Raw genomic sequence first — 19,878 nt, forward strand, 5'->3', positions numbered from 1 at the left:
AAAGATGTATTATGGATTATGTAAGCCAAAATACTAATATGAATTCAATGATAAGTTCTCTGTTATACAATTCAAAATAAATTTTTAAAATATTTAACTTATAGATTATATAATCCACATATGCATCGGATTAAGAAAATTAAGAACATAAAAAATTCATAATACCTTTTCAATACAATTATTATAAGGAAACTAAAAACTCACCTAAAAATGCACCACCACCTCGAACGGCTGCCAACGACCACTTGTTAAGACAACCCACCACTACCACCTTCAACCCACACAATCTCTTTACTCACCAATCAAACATAAAAAAGTTGTCAATGCCTTTTATTTTTTAACTTTTTAGTGAAGGACGTTTTAGAATTTTGGAATTTATGGAAGTGTGAAGTCACGAGCTAATAGAAAAAAAAAAACCTTTTTTCTATTATTTTATTCCATTTATTCAAACAAGCCAATGCTGTTTTGTTACTTCTTTTTTTAATTTTCACTCGACTAAATAATACATTTTTTTTACTGTGTTTCTCTTAAATTTTTTGCAAAAATTTAGTTGCTAAAAAGAGTGTATTATTATTTTTTTTCCTCACTGCTGTATTATTGTTACTTAATTCATAGATGCAACATGTGATTAATGACTCTACACTCCCTCCTCTCATTTATCAAATTTTTAAAAAAAAACTTGTGGTCTCTTTTCAGGTCAACATTTGATATTTAATAAGAATTTAAAAAACTAACAAAAAAATATATGAACTTTTACAAATAAATAAAAATATAAACTGATATATTTAATTATAAATATCTTATTTTACTACAGATTATTAATCATGTGTAACAATTGATGATCCATTTACCACGGAAGTAACAATATTAATGGAGTGGAAAAAAAAAACTCTTATTTTAGCTACTAATTTATACATATTTTTGTTAAAAGACTAAAAAATAGTTTTATTATTTAGAAGACTAATTTCAAATCTTTCAAGAACTAAAAAAATATGTAAAATATTAAAAACATACTTAAATTTTTTTAGTTCACAAGAGAAAATGATAGTAAAAGAAAAAGGTGCATGATAAAAGTTAAAATACAATTTTAATCTCCTTTCTACTCTTTTTTTTATTCCTTTTTCCCACTAGATTTTTAAAAAATTCACATTATTAATTCAATTCTTAATTTCTTTTTCTTTTGACTTGATTGCAGTCTAGGCCTATTATATTTAGTTAAAGTATCGCTAAACCTAATTTAATAAATTAAAATATGCTAATTAGAGAATTAACATTAAGCACAAAGTTAAACATATGCAGATACTAAATATTTTAAAAAAATATATATAAAAAACAAGAATAAAATTATAGATAAAAATTGTAATTTCTGACAATGATACATTAACCTCATATTTTCCTACACTCCCACGACCCATAATATTATTGTTTTATTTTAAAATTTTATTTCTATTTTTTTATTAATTGAATATACTTTGAAATTTATATTTTTTTATTTATTTTCACTTTATAACTTCTTTAAATAATAAAATATTATATTCAATTAATAAAAAATATAAATAAAATTTTAAAATAAAATAATAATATTATTAGTTATTAAGTGAAAGTATAGAAAAATATGAGGGTCCACTACAAGAAAATCATCAAATAGAAACCCATTTTTAGAGACCAAAATAATTAGTTACAATAGTAACTAAATTAGAGACCATTTTAAAAACTAAAAAGTAATTAATTTCTAAATTAGTTTCTATTATTTTTAAATAGGTATTAACTACCAATTATTTAGATTCTAAATTTGGTAGCAAAAATTTTGGTTGCTAATTAGATAACAATTTAGAAACCATTTAACAATAATAAAAACTAATTTAGAAACCAAAACTTTATTTAGTGCATAAAATAGTCTCTAATTTAGTTACTATATCAACTAATTATTTTTTTGTCTCTAAAATTAATTTTTATTTAATGATTTTCTTGTAGTGGTTTATGTATAATATTTTTTTTTTCATATAATTTAATTATAAGCTTATTTTTTTATTATATTTTTTTTAGATCACGACATCAAGAATTATACATAATTCTATGTGTTGTGGAAAGCATAATTTCCCATAACTTGTTGTGAGAAGAAAAAAGTAACAGTATTTAGTATTTAGCAGTGGATAATAATATATTGATAATTCAATTTTTTTTTTAATTATTTTATAATCTCAATATTATTATTTTAATATTTTTTATTTAATTGTAAATTTATTTTTTATTATATATATTTATTTTTAAATCGACCTTCGTTACCCTTTAGTAGCTGTTGAAGTAGTAGGAGAATTTAGGAAACTATTTGTTTTGTGGCTTTGGTGAGTTAGGTCATGTACTCCCACTTTGCATATGGGAATGTCCATCACAGTATTATTATAGATGCCAATTCCATCACTCTGATGCAACACACTTATTATTAGACATTACATTAGGTGCAATGTGTTGCACTCATATTCGATTCTCCACTTGCTATACTTCTACACACTTGACCACCGATTAGCAACTCCAACTGTTGAAATGACGATGATGAGATGTTATTGGCTTAAAGTTCATTGCACCACTTAACTGTTTTCCTAACCAGAAGATAAAACCCATTCATCATGACTCTCATGCTTTGTCATCACACCAAATGTGGGCCACCCTTGTTCCTTCCTTGCTCACCTCAAACCCTACAATCAAAACTAGTTAGGTTTTAGAACACAACAACCAAAGCCAACTATGATGTCATTCCCTATTCAATCCTCACTACATACATGCACAAGAATCTTCTAATCCTTCATTTTCAAAAATTTAATTTCATCATCCCGTTAAGAAAAATCAATGCAAATTTAGAAGCTTTTGGGTTGTTCTGAATTTTCATGCACAATCTAGTGTCAATGCTCCTAATAATTCATACTGAAATTTGGCAAATGGTTACTCATATTTTTATCTTAAGCCCTAAATCCTAAATTTGATTTGCATTTTTTTTTTAAAATATTCCTTTACGTCGATTAATATAATCTTGGAAAGTATTTGGGTTGTTGCATTGATAAGTGAAATTTGGAATGGTTTGTATTTTGTTCAGTTTAAGTTACTCGATGCGTTTACGTCAATTAATATAATCTTGGAAAGTATTTGGGTTGTTGCGTTGATAAGTGAAATTTGGAGATATAAAAACAACTGTATTTTTAGAGGTGGAGTATTGGACCATTCTGAAATTTTCTCCTCAACTCAATTAAAGGTTTGGACTTGAAATTTTTCTAAAGTTCTTTCATTATGCTTCTCCTTCTCGTGCATTGAACCCCTAATATGTATGTTTTCAATCAAAAGCTTGTGACTCTTTTAGACCGGTTGGGTTGTCTTCTTTGTGTGGTTGAGAGGTGTTTGATTTTTAGGGGGCTTTAAATGGTAGGCGTTCAAGTTTTATTAATTTGACAGTTTGGTTGAGATTGTTTGTTTAGTAGTTAGACGTAGACTTTAGGGTTTAGGGTTTAGGGTTTAGACTTTCTGTTGGGTGTGTGTTTCTTTGTGTGGTAAGGTGAGTGTGTTACGCCAGTCGATAAAGCGGCGATCTCTGTGAGTATGTAGTCGGTTGTCACCGAACGATGAAGCGGCGATCTCCGCTCGTACGTAGTCGGTGATCGCCGAAGTTGTGAATCATCGCCGTCCTTGAAGAACAGAAGGTCATTGGAAGTGAGGGGCGATGTGGATGAGGACACGTGGAAGGCCAATATGATCGCCAGTCGATAAAGCATTGTGTAGTCGGTGGTCGCCGAAGGTATGCATCATCACCGTGACCAACATGATCGCCGGTCGGTGAATAGGTAGTATCTGTGCGTGTGTAGTCGGGGATCGCCGAAGTTGTGCATCATTGTCGTCTTAGAAATGTAGTGGTGATCTCTGAGCGTGAGTAGAAAATAGGGTTTGGGTTGTGTAAAGGGTTGGGATACCCCTCTTGTATCCCCTTAATTTAAATTAATTCTTTACTGATAAAAAAAAATGGTAAAGTGAGTGGTATGTTCTTCTCTATGCTATGTATTAAAATTGGTTCACTCTTGAAGTGGGTTATATTTATTTATTTTTTTTTGTTAATAAAAAAACAATATCTCTTTTCTAAATTGCATATGAACAATAACCATAGAAGAAATAGATTAAATTCATTCATACCAGAGTTTAGTTTTCCGAAATTATACTCTTTTCTCACCTTCGGCATTAACCTGGCAATTCGTTCCATGACTTTTCTTCGCCTTGCCTGCATGATATATACATGAACAAACGATATTAAGTTACGTTCTGATCCTTCTTAAACCACTGTTACTTTTATAAACTTAATCAAATCCTTTGTTAACCTCCCAATTCAGTACGAGTTGGTTAAACTTTCGAAGTTCATTTCTTTCTTCATTTTTCAACTTTTGCTAGTTTTTGAGTTCCTAATAAGAGTTGGCATGTGAATGAATGTAAGAATAAAGTGTAATTATAAATAGGTTACATAGTTTATAACAGGGTTGCTTGAGTGCTGGATCATTTGTTGATTCTGGTGGTTCCTGGCCAAATATCATCTCACAACTCATGTCATCAAAATCTGTAAATCAAAAGATACAAGTAACAAACAAAACACTATTATGAGTATGAATATACCCATTTAAGTTTATCAATCATATTTAGTCAAACACTTGTAGGAATCTTGCTTATTTGCTTATACCGAATTGACTGATGCATAATGCAGATTCTGTTCTAATAATGTATATTAACTGAACTCATTTTTTGTGGTGGGTTCATGACAAATATGATGGCATGTCTAGAGTTCTACGTACAAAAAAGTATGTTGTAGATCCATTTTAAAATAAAATGATACTCTAGTTACAATTTTGTATTTGTGTCAAAAACTATATTCTAATTCTTGATTACATAAACGACATGAGAATCAAAACTTGCCACATATTTTTTCTAGAAAATCAACTATTTTTAGTGTCATGGTTAGGTGCCAATTTCCTAATGAAAAACATGCAATAAATGGGACCCTCTTGTTGAATTGATGAGCGTTTTCCACTTAGTTTTAGATTTTGGGTTAAATGCGCAACATTTTGCCCACTAGTGGAACTTTTTCAATTTTCACTTCTTAGCGGAACTCCTTAGAACCAACAAATAATTTCATGGCATAAGAAACATAACATTTTAAACGTGTTTTCAATTCCTATAAATGTAATCAAATTTTCTTTTATTTATTAATTTTCCTTTTATTTATTTTCTTATTATTTTATCTCTCTCTATTTTTTTAAGGAAAATAAAGACTTGAATAACATTTTAGTCCCTAATAAATTTGTAAATTTTGAATATAATATGTAGAAAATTAAAATTCTTTATTTGATCAGCAATAAAATATCCTTACAAGAAAAAAAATATTTTAATGAAATTTGTTTTTACATTATGCAAGGTTAAAATATCTATTAAGTCATTTGTTTAGGGTTATAGTTTTTCCTGTAAACTATCATCGGAAAACATGTTCTCTGGGTTTAAACCTCAGAAAAAGTATTTCAGAACTCTTTTTAAATATGAGTTTAAAAACCTCTGTAAAATATCATGGATTTTAAAACCTCCATTAAATACCATTTGTTTCAAAACATCCGTAAAATATCATGAGTGTAAGAACCTTTATAAAATACTAAGTTTCAAATTTTTCATAAAATGACTTGTCGTTTTGAAATAACTTTCAACCATATTCAATCCAAATTCAATTACATCATTTGGACTGAAAATTTAAATATATAAATTTGAATTTGAGATAAAACCTTAAAAATAAACTTAAAAAATATAAATTTAAATAATTATGAATTATATTTTAAATTTTTGATTTTTTTTCATTTACCATATTAGTTTGTAACATTGTACTCTACAATTACCATACTTATAACTCGTAAAAATAGTTATTAAGATACTTACTAGGGACCATGTTGACGGGCATACCGAGAGAACCCTTAACGAATGATTGAGTTGGTAGTTTGCAAAGATTGATACACATTCCTACACAATTTGCCTCCTCTAAAAATCTGCACATATATTCACTCTTATGTTATAAAACTTCAAGATTTACTCTTAAATAAAACAAAATTCAAGTTCTTTCTTATTAAGACACTTTTTATTTATTATCATTAAATAATTTTTTGTTTAATTGTAATAATATATAACATGAATAAAATTAATAAAATATACAAAAACATTAAAAACTTGTTACGAATTGAGAACTATAATATTAAAAGACTTATAAAATTAGACGCTTTAAAATGTTTTATGTTGGTATTGAAGAGAGTTATTCGCAAAAGATAAACAGTTTAAAATAGAGAGTAGAAGCTAAACTAACCTGCATTTTTTGATGTGGACTACATTTTTTTCTCTTCTCCCCTCGTCAATGTCTGATTCCCTCACCTTCACATCACATGGTGAAACTAATGGATTTAGTCTTTCAGATTCATCAACATAGCATACATTATAATACAAAATAAAAAGATATGCTAAATTCAAGAAAATAATTAAATTAAATTAAATTTTAAAAATAAAAAACAATTAATTACTATATTAATTTAGATATTCTTTTATAAATTATAAAATTATTGGTATCTAAAGTAGTTTCTATTATTAATAAAATTTTATAAACTAATAAAGCATAACCTCTCCTCTTTCTCTTTTTCATTTTATATGTCTTCTCTCTAATTTTTCTCCCTCCAAATCTCACACTACAAGAAAATCATGAAATATAAACCAATTTTTAGAGACCAAAATAATTAGTTACAATAGTAACTAAATTAAAGATCATTTTAGAAACTAACAAAAAATTTGGTTTCTAAATTAGTTTCTATTATTGTTAAATAGTTTCTAAATTGGTATTTAATTAGCAACTAATTTAGAAACTATTTAGCAATAATATAAACTAATTTAGAAACCAATTTTTTTTTTAGTTTCTAAAATATTCTCTAATTTAGTTACTATTGCAACTAATTATTTTGATCTCTAAAACTTGGTTTCTATTTCATGATTTTCTTGTAGTATCATTTATTTTAGAATCTAATTACACCTCACACTAGCTGAAGAACTAGGGATCATTCCTACCCGATCAAATTTTCAAACACTTCCTATGTGCTCTAAATATTCCTTATTCTTTATTTTTGCCTATAATTTTGTCATCAATTTTGACGGTGTTAGTTGAGAAAAGTGATCATCTCAACGTGTTTATCATATACTAAAATTTTGTTATGTTTAGATAATTTGCTTTAGATCCAGGTTTTTGTGTAACATTACTCATTTAATTTAGGAGGTTGCTTTCAAGAGAGGCACTTCAGGTAAGGAAAACTAGATTTTACTTTTCAATAATACCCTATGCTAGAGGATCTAGATGTGAAGGTAATGTGGTCACAAGTTCCAAATTTCTTTTTGAAGGGTTAGCTTTGTTAAGTGAAATATACGTAATCTTAATAAAAATAGTTTGAAGTTTTAAACAATTTGAATGTGGTTAAGTATTTAGTTCAATTATAAAGGGTATTTTCAAAGCTTAAGTCTTGAATTTAATTGTTAAATTTGATTTCAATGAGATATAATTGTATATACAAATCAAGAAATTACAAATTTAGGCTAATTTTAACTTTTGTAGTGCTTTCTACCCCCAATTGTGCTCAAGCATCAATTTTGTGTGCTCAATGCCAACCATTTGAGTTCAAGCAGATTGAGGTGCAATTTTTGGGGTGTCATCGACCTCAAATTTGCTTAGCACAAACTTTCTACACTCAAGTGCCATCTCTATACACTCATCCTTAGCCCTCAAAGCTCAAGCAGATTGAGATGCGGTTTCTGCACTCAAGCGCCAGCTCTATGCACTTAGTGCCAACTCCCTAGGCTCAAGCGAATTAAGGTGCAATTTGTTGGGTGTCCTCAACCTTAAATCTACTAAGCACCAACTTTCTACACTCAAACCCCAACTCTATGCAGTCAGCGCCAACCCCTTGGACTCAAGCGAATTGAGGTGTAGTTTTGAGGATGCTATCAACCTCAAATCTACTTAGCACCAGCTTTCTGCACTTAAGTGCCAGCTTTGCGTGCTTAGTTCCAACCCTTTGGGCTCTCGTTGATTTAGGTGCAGTTTTAAGGGTACTTTGTGCCTCAAATATGCTTGACACCAACTTTCTGCGCTCAAGCGCTAGCTTTCTACGCTTAACGTGGTATCCTGCGCTTAGCACATCTTCTTAAGCGCAAGCTCTAACTCCTTGCGCTTAACGCTAGATCCTTGAGCTTAAGCCATTTTTTCAACATTATTTATTTTCACACAGTTTCTTTTTTATTCTTTTCTATTGGTCTTGGTATTTAATTAAATCTTTTGGAAATTTATCATTTTGTAAATTGTAAAGCATTATAACTTTCTAAGACCACTAGTTGATTAAGTTCATGCAACTTATGTATTTAAAACGAGTAAATCCAACGCTTATCAAAATGTAAAGTAAACACTAGTGTGTATGTTAAATTGATTTGTGAAATGTTTAAATGGTATGTTTATGAAAATGAGGTCATACATTTGGGATAATGTATAGACTATTGTTTGATTTGTATATTAAGTATTGACACCTATGTTTTAAGAAAGATCATCTAACTTTGTAGATAGTCTAGGTCACGTAAATTAAGAGGGAGATCATTATACAATGTAACCCGCTGTAGACACATGATATTGGATGTCTTGAACTTACCCTGGTCATTTCACTTAGATTCACTTGAAAATCTAAGTTTGGATATTGAATCAAATGTTAATCTTTGATAGATCATACTTAATGCAAGCCTTATAGAAGACGTCAGTTGATATTCTATTTTTTTAATATCTTTGATGTAAAGATTCATGTGTGATCTATATGATTATTGTATACTGATATTGGAATAAGATTGAATTTTTGTGCTTGATACATTGGTTTTGTATACCTATCTTTGTATATGAATTTTAAATATAATTATTTATTTTAACTTCTACTTTCGTATGTTATAACTTTATTTCATAAGCTTATCCTTACTTTGTTTTCTACTTTGTGAATTGTAATGATTGTACTATGTATACAAACATATACATGTGCAGTTACATGGACATCTAGAAGTCTATAGTAATTTTATTTGACTTAGTCTTATAAATATTTTTTATTTATATAAATTTTAAGTGAGTACCATAAACATATTTTGAAATACCATATGTCTTGTATAGACATTTTTGTTGGATTTAAAACATATTAGATAGTGCATGTTGGGGTGTTACAAATTATATATACATATATATATAAATTTTTATCTAAACTTAATTTTATTAAAATTTTGTATAGAAAGTAATTGTCTGATAAAGTATATAGATATTATATATATTTTTTTTATAAACCTTAAAAAGAAAATATTTCAATAGAAATCTATATAATTATATAAGATTTATATATTTTTAAAATATATTAAAATTATATATAATACGATTTTATTATGAAACACTACAAGAAAATCATTAAATAACAACAAAATTTAGAGATAAAAAATAGTTAGTCACTATATTGATTAAATTAGATATTATTTTAAAGACTAAAAAATTATTTGTAACTAAAGTGATTTATATTATTAATAAAAATTTATAAAATAGATTTTAAATTGGTTTCTAAATTAAATACTTAGGTTTTAACTACTAATATTTTATATTTTAAATTAGTTTTTAAAAGACTAATAAAAATTAATATAGAATGTAATGTAGTAAGTAGCTATGTAGCTAATGGTTAAATATCAATTTAGAAACTATTTTATAATTTTTTATTAAAAATAGAAACTATTTTAGATACTAATAATTTTTTTTTAATTTATAAAATGGTCTCTAATTTAGTTTAGTTAAATAATAACTAATTATTTTAATTTTTAAAATTAATTTTTATTTAATAATTTTTTAATAGTAAAACTAATACTTAGTCGGAAATTAAACACTTTTTTGTCATGGTTATTCTCCAAAATGTGTTGTTCCAAAATGTGTTGTTGTATATTTAATAAATTTAATGGAATTTTGTTAAGCTATGTATAGCATGTAGCAAATGTTTATCATTAAAGTATATACATACAAGTGTTGGGTTGCTTACCTCAGATGGCCCTACTAACCATGCAAAGAACAAAGTGGTGAAGATGGCGAACAACGTCCTCGTGAATTTAGACTCTGGTAACACTTTCTTTATCTGCGTTCCTCATGCATGACAACATTTACTCACTACTCATAATTCTTTATTGTATATAGCCATTCCAAATAAAAATTAACTTAAAATCTGATGAGATAGGAACTGGTTGAAAAACATGTTAAAACTTTCAATTAGCTAAATAGTTCTCAATTTAATCAAATAAAAATAGTTGGCTAAATAGTTAATAGCATCAGTGGACACACATCATGCGACCCTAAATAGTGTATTGTGGAAATGGGATGAAGGAGAAGTGAACTCAAGTATGGTCTTTCTTATAGAATGTACGCTGTTTCATTATTCGTCACTTCCATCATTTCAAGCAACTGCAAGTGGAAGAGGCAGAGTGAAAGACACCAATTATGGGAGAAGGAAAAATCTAGATTATTAATGTGGACTTTTACCCAATTCAACCGTTTAGGTCTCCACACAGTATTTATGGATGATTCGACAACGAGTAATTTAATAAGACAAATAAATTCTCGTTAGTATAAATTTTAAGAGATTATGATACTATGTTAAAAAATAATTTTTATATTTAATTCAATTTTATATAACTACCTTATAAATATCTACTTATATATTATGAAATGTATTTAGTTTTAGTTAAACCGAAATCTACTCTAGATCTCAGATCTCAACAAATCAATTCATGTCCCTTTGTTGTAAAGTAAAGAAATAGGTAAAAAAACAAAAGGTGAAAACTAAAACAAGATGAAAGATTTTCAAAAAAAAGTAGGAGGAAAAGTTAAAATGAATATTTTCATCCCTTCTATTTTCATCTTTCCATTTCTATTTCTTAAAGAAGGGATAAAGAATTCACCAATAAAAGCATTGGCTTGGGGAAGGCTCTATCAAGTGATTTAGTGACAACTTGATGCTGTTGAATAGGACTAAAATTCTGTGAAGCCATGGTAGCTGCCTCTACTAGGCTCTCATACCCACTCTTACTGTTTCTGAGTCCTGCATATACATACACAGAATCAAGAAGAGGAAGAAGAAGAAGAAAAATGAAAAATATTACAAACTCTTTGAAGGGTGTATGAATTGATCAACAGGGAAGGAAACCCCTGAACCTGTTGCCTCTTGAAGGCATTTTGAGATGTGGTTTATGGCTATGTGACCAAAGAAGGTATCTTTGTACACTTTAGTTTTACTTGTTTCTCCTGAAATCTCATCAGCTGACCTTGGAAGCACTGCAACCACACAATGGTATTTTGGTTTCCAATGAGCTGAAGTTAGGGTTGGACTCCTGCACAGTGCAACCAATTTTGCATCCATTATTTTAATTTGTGAGTGAGAGAGAGGCTGAGAATGGAGAGATGAGAAGGGCTTATATAAAGAAATAAAATGGAAATAAATAGTGCATGAAGAGCATCTTCACATAAAGATTATGGTCCTGATTAGGGGATAGTGGTATCGTGTTTCTTTCATACTTAAGGTTTACATACTTAACGTTTACACGTAGTTAGTGAAATAGTTACTTGATTTATAACATATTGTTTATTTAATCTATACCTATATATAAAAAGAATTTTTTTCTTTAATACTCTTAATTTTTTATTTATTTTATCTTTATATTAATATTTAATTTGATTACTGTATTATGGACATAGTGTCTTTTTTTTATTTTTTTAAAATATATTAAAACAGAACGTAGAACATATTTGAAAGTAGTGCAGTTACTTTTTAATTTAATTTTCTGAAATATATCTTCATTTATTTAAATTTTACAGTGGGTTACTGCTTTTCAATTTGAATTTTTAGGATTTTATCACTGCTTTTTCCTTCTTCCCTCTTTCTCATTTTATCTCTCTTCTTCCTCAAATTTTTTGAAACCCAATAACATGACTCTCATGCTCTCTATGTGTCTCTCATGCTCTCTGTGTCTCTCGAATTACATCTTATAATACTATTATATTATGTAGCACAAACACTGATACGACACAAACACGAAAATATGTATAATTTCTAAAATGTAGGACACGGGGACACGAATCTATATATTATATAATTATGAATTATAGAAATTAACAGATTATAAAGATTTATGTGCACAAGTATGTTTTAGCTTTTTTGTAGTGGAAAGATGTTTCTCATGGTTGGTTCGAAATGATTTGTTCCTTATTTTTATAATCATAAAAATTTATACAATAAATTTAAGTTTTTATAAAATTAATGTATTTCTCTTTTTGGAAATTGTGTTAGAACAGTGTTAGAATTTTCAGAAATTCAATAAATATTTTTTGAATTGAATATTTCACAGATTCATGATTTAGAATTTAAGATTTAGGATTTAGGGTTTAAGAAATTTTGTGTCCATATAGAACCTTAACAAAGGATTTTTTTTTCCTTTTGTAATTTTTTAATAAACAATAAACACGATTTAACACACAACTATACATATTGTGGTAAACTTCAAAACTCTAATATGAAAGACATCATACATTTTATATGATTAATATGTGAAATTTGATTATTCATTTACTTAAAAGATGAATTTATTCGATTAAATTTATGAATTATGAATATATGGTAATACAAATATTATAGTTTATGAGTTCTTAAGAACTTAATTACAATATGTTATCCAAATTATTTAGGATTCATGATATTGAAATTTACAGAATTAATAAGAATATAAAAATATACAAATGTGTATTGTGGAGAAGAGTACATGCTCCTGTTTATATTGAAATTTAGAGAATTAATAAAAGTATAAAAATATACAAATCTGTGGAGAATAGGAGATTCTCTTATTTATGGAGGACCTATGCTTGATCAAAACGGTCATACAATTTTCACTTACACAAAAGAAGAGTAACTTGATATGATATAAGGATTAACACGATGATATACATGTAACATCAAGCCACAATTATCATATTTAAGTGCAGAAATCATCCTTAAAAGAGTTTTATTTCCTTTGTTTTTATTCTCTTTAAATTCTCACAGGTGATTTTACTAACAATTTCTATAGATTGTTTACATGTTCTCTTAACTTTGAAGGGAATATATTCTTAAATAACTCAATGTTTTCGGTATTTACTATTATATTATGGTCAATTACATCATTTTTAAAACAAGAAATTTATAGGTAATATTATGTTTCACATAATCTAAAAGCATGCAATTAGAAGTTTAGGAACTTATTTTTGTTTTTCTTATGATTAGGTAACCTTACTTTAGTGAGTTTTAGTGAGGCACCCTCACGTTTAGGTATTTAATATCACATAGATAACATTTCCACGATTTATAGGATGTTGTATCAATTTTTTTTATAGGATATCTTATTTTGTGAAATTTGTAAAAAGGGTTCTCTCTAAAGATTATTAGGAGAACTATAATTAATAAGCATGAAACATAATTTTTTTAGAAGTCGTGTTCTTTTTTTCTCCAACTACTCCATTAGATTCAAGTCAATATGGTGAGATTACTTCATGAATAATGCATTTTTTTACAAAATAGTCATTGAAAAAACATATTCATCACAATATAATTCTTTTAATTTTTCTATTTAATTTATTATCTAGATTTCATTTTGTAAGTCAAAAACATCTCATATGTTTAATATTTATGTTTGACTAAGTACAATTTAGTGTATCTAGAATATTTATTATAAAAGTTACAAAGTAATTTTTACTACCTTTCAAATTAGCAAGATCAATATAAATTAAATAAAGGGGTTCAATTTGACGTTTCACATAATGACACGTATTCTTAGTTAATTTAAATTTTACACATATATCATATTTTCTACTTTGTTTGTCATGCATGTTGATTAATCATAACCATTTCTATTTAATAACATATGATGGATTCACATACTCCAATCTAGCATGACACACATCATAAGATGACTGTCATCCTGATTCTATGACTGTATTGAGGTGCACGATGACCTAACTTTTCATAAACAAAATGAGTCCTCTTCTTTTTTATGGTGAGTTTATATATTCAATTAATTTTTCTTCTTGTGATCAGATTTTTAATTTTACCTCTTTTAAGTTGGTTTGCCTTCTACCTTCAGTGTCTTAGTAAATAATGTCTTGACCCTGTACCAATACACTCCTTTCAACTAGTGGCTTCAATAATCATATGAGTGATATAATTTAATAGGAAATTTGTTTGTGATTGTTCTTCATTTATTGGTGGTAATTGATCCAAGATTGAACAAGTTTTCCTATCATTAATTCTGAAAGGAATTCATCATGTAGGAAAATATTTTCTACTTTAATGCCTTTAAGTATTTTGTAAAATTCATCAGTTTGAATTTTGACTTCTTTATCTTCAGTTCTATCCCAGTGATAATATTTTTCTATAACAAACTCTTGTTTAACCACATTCTTTGGTAGTATATTTGAGAATAAGAGAATCACAAATAGTTTTAGCTTTTTTTAGGAAGAGTACACATAAAAAAATATCATTAGATAATGCGCTAAACAGAGTGTGACGATATACCTTATTTGCATGTGATCAACTTCTAATGTGCTTTGTGGATGTATATTAACACAAGATTTGGATGTTCTAGTAGCAAAATCAACTTTATATATATTTAATATAATATAAGCATGTATTGCCATCAGAAGTTCTAACAGGATAATACTTCACTTTTTTGAAACGTGTGAGAATGTTTCACAAAAATGGTTTGTGTTGCAAGAGAATGTTTGGCTTCTCGGGTGTAAAGTTGGTGTTGACTTCTAAGGTAGAGTTGGTTTCAATGAGCATGTCATTTTCCATGTGTCCTTAATATTATAGCAAAATATGGCTAAAAACACGAACATCATATATTCATAAAGTGTGGTTAAGCACCAACCTTAAAGACTTATTTGTGGCATGTTGCGCAAGTCTCATAAAATATAACAGGAACCTCTCGTGTGGTACATTGTGGTTTACATAACTAGTAAGTATGATAACTCAAAGTAAGAGAAGAAAAATAGACAATGGTGTGTTGTGAAAGAGAGAAAAGACCGCTACTTATAAGGGACTCATATGCGACCAATTCAATCACACAATTCCCACTAATATGAAAAAGAGGAGTAACATTACATAATACATGGAATTACATTACAATGTACAAGGTAAAGTCAAGACACAACAATCATATATAAAAATGTGAAAAATAGGTATTTTAAAATACAAGAAACCAAAATAATGAAACAACCATATAATATATAAGGGATAAAGAAATATAAAAATAAAAGACAAAGTAAATATTTAAAAAACTTACAATAAAAAGGACTTAAAACTCCTTTATCACACCAACAAAGGAAAACTTAGCATATATTTAAACTGCAACATGCCAATAAAATCTTGAAAAAATTAATCTCATGCCTCAATTTTGTGTAGACCAGATTCACAACTCTTTACGCAGTTGAAGGTAGATGGAACACATTGTTATATAAACTTTTATAGTATGAGTCGAATGAGCAAGTGAGACTTTTATCTTTTGAATATATCACATAATGTAAGACATAAATTCAATTTCACATAATGTATTCTTCAAAACAAAATCTTTTTTTGTCTTTGTGAGACGAAGATGTCTTTTTGTTCCTACCGGAAATGAACTCGGAGGGTGTCTTGACGAGGACTAGATATTCCTCAATAGAATGAGCTTTCAGTTGATCTCCAACAAGAGGGAGATCTTCACCTGAAAAAGACTCTTTAATGTTAAAGTCAGTAGGAGCACAAGATGATGATAAGTGTTTGATAGTATGAGAGCTAAGAGTATAGAATAAGATAAATTGTACTTCTTAGAGAGTAGGTATGTATAGATCTCTTAGGTTACAGCCTTTGGGTTGACTGTATAATTGTCATTTATTACTTTATAAATACTCATTCATCAATCAAGACTCACTGAGTAAGTCATTTTATTCATAATTATCATTGATGACAATGAATGCTCGGTTAAGGAATGTACACATACACTCCCAAACCCTTTGACATTCTTGACCTTATGACGGATAGATACACTTTTAATAATAACATGATTATTATAAACTTGATAATTATCGAGTGATTTTTTAGTAATTACACGCTTCAAAACCATTAAAAATTGTACTTCGCATATTTGACCAACATGAAATACCCATTCAAAATGTTGGCAATTTGTTTTAGTTAATACCCATTCTTTAAGTGGTCAACACTCACCTTTGAAGGACAGAATTTTAATCTCACCATGTTGCCAATTTTTTAGATTCTTTTAGTTAGTCATTAGTCATGGCTCACCTTGTAAGTTCAGTGGAAGTGGGAACTTTGAATGACCCTAATAGGTTCAGAAAATTGGAATGAAAGCACGAATTGAATCCAACCGTTCTTATTGAGTGTCTCTTTATTCTCACTCACTCAAGTACACCAATAAGACAAACATGTCACTTTAGTCCTCAAAATATTCCACTGACTTCAAATTAGTTGTTATACTTAAAAATATCTCCTCAAAATCTTTCACTTACATTAAAATACAAATATAACATGTAACATACTATCAATCATATTATTCTATTCACTAATACGTTGACAAAGTGATGCAACTATTAATTTAATCTGCTGTGTCTCAGACCATCTTATTTAGCAGCAAAAGTCAATAGTCTTAAACAAAACAAATATTGGCCCTATGAATGTATCTAAACTAAATTTGAGTTAAAATGTTATATAAATAATTGTATATATGGCATTATCAAAATTTAAGATATAGTGTTTTTTTAAAAACATTTCAACTTGAATCATATATTTTAAAAAAATGAATAAAAAAGCAATCCACTACATCTTTTTTTAAACTTTAGTTTTTAATATACTTTATTTTTTATTTGACAGTTAATTTTTTTTTCTTTTAATGGTGTAAGCTGGATGCTGCTCGGTGGGAATTTTTCTTATATGCACAAAAACCTAATACCTCTTACTTGCACACAAACTTAATACAATATTCACCAAACAAGCAGTTCAATAGACAACAGATTAAAGGTTGTCATTGAGAATCTCACTATATAAAGTGCTATACTATTTACTCATCAATACAAAGTATGTTAATAAGTTTTTCTAGTATTTCAATATCTGGAGATCTTGATCCAAAGAATAGTGGGAACTATTTACGAATGCGGGTAGAATACCCGGGTTTTGGGAACTTTTCGTCTACTATACACCAGAACAATTCCTCATCTTATCCACGGCATTATAGAATTGCATGAATTTTAAGAACAAATTCATCTTCTGTTAAAGTATATGCTAGTTCTTAGACAATTCAAATAACCAAGACGCCAGTATTCAGTCACAAATTCTATTTTATTTCAGTTTCATAGTCCTTTTTCATAGAGAAACCAAATCATTGACAAGATAAAAGCAACTGTCTGGGTACACATTCTGAATAAAAAAATCAAATCAAATTGGTCTAATGAACTACTAATAGCAAGTTTGATTTCGTATTTTGAAATTAAAACTTTCATAGTCTTAAACATGTTTCTTCCATCCTAGAAGAAGTTTTAAAGCACAAAATAAAACCACCAAAACTAAAGGGTTGAAATGGACAACACAGACAACAAATCACAGATTGTATCTAAAAGCAAGCATTGTCTAGGAATCCACCATGGTTAAAACTTAACACAGACCAGCTAAAACAGTTAAAGAAAGCATTGTCTAGCAAACCATTTACACTACAACCTCAGTTCTAAACTAGTAAAGAAATAATACTAGCCTACTGTGATGAATTCACAATAAACACATCCTAGTTTCAGTACAGGGTAATATGCAATAAGGAGCCACAAGACTTAATCTTTTACGGTTTTGTTGATCAAGGACTTGTGAATATGAGGAATGACACCACCACCAGCAATGGTCCCTTTGATAAGGGTGTCCAGTTCCTCATCTCCCCTGATAGCCAGCTGCAAATGCCTTGGTGTTATCCTCTTCACCTTAAGATCCTTACTTGCATTCCCAGCCAGTTCAAGAACCTCAGCAGTCAGATACTCAAGAATTGAGGCCAAGTATACTGCAGCAGTAGCTCCAACACGTCCATTGGCCTGGACCCTTTGTTTTAGCTGTCTATGGATACGACCCACAGGAAACTATATTTCCAAACAAATAAAAGAGTTACAAAGATATATAAAAATACATATATGGTACACACCTTTGTAAGAAAAAATTACATTTTTAACAAATCGAAAGTCATAATAAGTATGGTTTTTAGATTTGTTACAGTAAAAGGCAACAAACTTCACAAAACTTAATGTACAAAAAATAAAACTGGAAGAACACTTCAGATAAATCTTAGCCTGAAACTTACAAACTCAAAATAAATTTCAACTTATGTATAAAGGAATGAACATGAATGGATAGATTATTCGCTAAAAAATAACACCAGATACACTCATAGGACAAATACCTAGAAACTAAGCAACAAATCCATGGTCTGACTAAAACAAAAATTATTATATTTTTTAAATGTATATAAATATATTGTGCCTAAACCTTTTGTATAAAATCTTCCATACGCACATAGTTAAACTGCATGTGGGTGAATCAGAAAATTTCATATCTATTAAGCCTACCCTGTGTTCTTTAGCGCTAAACAAAAGTAAACCATGAGGGAAGAAATGAACGGAGTGACGAAGGTTTCAAAATTGAAAATAGAGAAAGTAAAAGACATTAAATAACGTGGAGAAAAAGGAAAAGGGGGAAAAAACCTGGATTCCTGCACGAGATGAGCGAGAAATAGGTCGCTTCTTGTCTTTGTCTTTTTCCTTGTTGGCTGCCGTGGTTTTCGCTGCAAGAAGCCCCTTCGCTCCTTTTCCCGCCATTGATTTTACCTACACATCTGAAAGTTAAAATGGAAGAAAGAAGCAGAAGAAAGGGAACAAAGAATGCATGTGAAGGTATGCCAAAAGACAAGAAAGAAGTTGAAAACCTCACTGAGGGGAATATTCGTAGCACAGAGAGAGACAGGTGTGGGTGCGAGAGACAAGAGTTGAAGGTGAGGGAGTAGAAAACACAATCTGAGGAATAGATCCAACAGAGCAGAGTGGGGTCATATTCATATGGGTGGGTAAACGGGCTCGGGTCAGCGGCATATCCGTTAGGTCCGCGGTCCTTATATTTTAAAATCATGTTAAAACAATAGGTAAAATTAAGCCCATTTGTCAAATCCACGGGATCCCATCTTTAAGGCAATTTCTCCCTCCACCATATCAATTTCAGCATGCACCCAATCACTCTAGAAAATAACAAAAATATCCCTCCTAAATGACGAAAATAACCTTACACAAAAATAGAAAAATTATTTTTAAAACTTTTATTTGAAATATTTTGGATTTCAATTTTCGGAACATATTTTTGAATTTTGAAATTTTTTATCCAGAATATATTCTTAGTTTTGTGTTCATAATTTTTTGTCCAGCATGTATTTTTCTATTTCTCAATTATAATTATTATTTTGGATTTTTTAATTTGGAATAAGGGTAATTTTGGAAATTTAAAAAATTGATACGGTGAAGGTTAAAATTTATATGGTGTAGGAGGGTAGTTTTGGAAATTTAAAAAATTGATGTGGTGGAAGTTAAAATTGATATGGTGCAGAAGGGTAGTTTTAGAAATTTAAAAAATTGATATGGTAGAGGTTAAAATTGATATGGTGCAGGAAGAATTTGCCCATCTTTAAACATATATAAGA

General features: G+C 28.8%; 1 protein-coding gene and 1 pseudogene across 2 annotated transcripts; both read right to left on the bottom strand.

The window, feature by feature from the left end:
- Positions 1 to 4,193: 4,193 nt before the first annotated feature.
- LOC137829380 (beta-carotene isomerase D27, chloroplastic-like) lies at positions 4,194 to 11,501 on the bottom strand (annotated as a pseudogene).
- A 6,246-nt stretch (positions 11,502 to 17,747) lies between these two features.
- LOC137829770 (histone H2A variant 1) lies at positions 17,748 to 19,274 on the bottom strand. Of its 2 annotated transcripts, none has more exons than XM_068636673.1 (3): positions 19,117 to 19,274; positions 18,896 to 19,018; positions 17,748 to 18,277 (listed from the first exon to the last, which is right to left on the bottom strand). In XM_068636673.1, the coding sequence occupies exons 2-3, from the start codon at positions 19,007 to 19,009 to the stop codon at positions 17,981 to 17,983; spliced, it is 411 nt and encodes a 136-aa protein (XP_068492774.1). In that variant the 5' UTR covers positions 19,010 to 19,018; positions 19,117 to 19,274; the 3' UTR covers positions 17,748 to 17,980. The 2 variants fall into 2 exon arrangements, with proteins under 2 accessions (XP_068492774.1, XP_068492773.1); XM_068636672.1 differs by having other exon boundaries at positions 19,122 to 19,214.
- Positions 19,275 to 19,878: the final 604 nt, after the last annotated feature.

This window comes from Phaseolus vulgaris, chromosome 7, assembly GCF_000499845.2.
Source record: "Phaseolus vulgaris cultivar G19833 chromosome 7, P. vulgaris v2.0, whole genome shotgun sequence".
NCBI lineage: Eukaryota > Viridiplantae > Streptophyta > Magnoliopsida > Fabales > Fabaceae > Phaseolus > Phaseolus vulgaris.

Coding starts and splice junctions, on each gene's coding strand:
- LOC137829770 (XM_068636673.1), bottom strand. CDS start 19,009: ATGGCGGGAAAAGGAGCGAAGGGGCTTCTTGCAGCGAAAACCACGGCA. Junction 18,278..18,895: donor CATCTCGTGCAGGAATCCAG/GTTTTTTCCCCC, acceptor TTGGAAATATAG/TTTCCTGTGGGTCGTATCCA.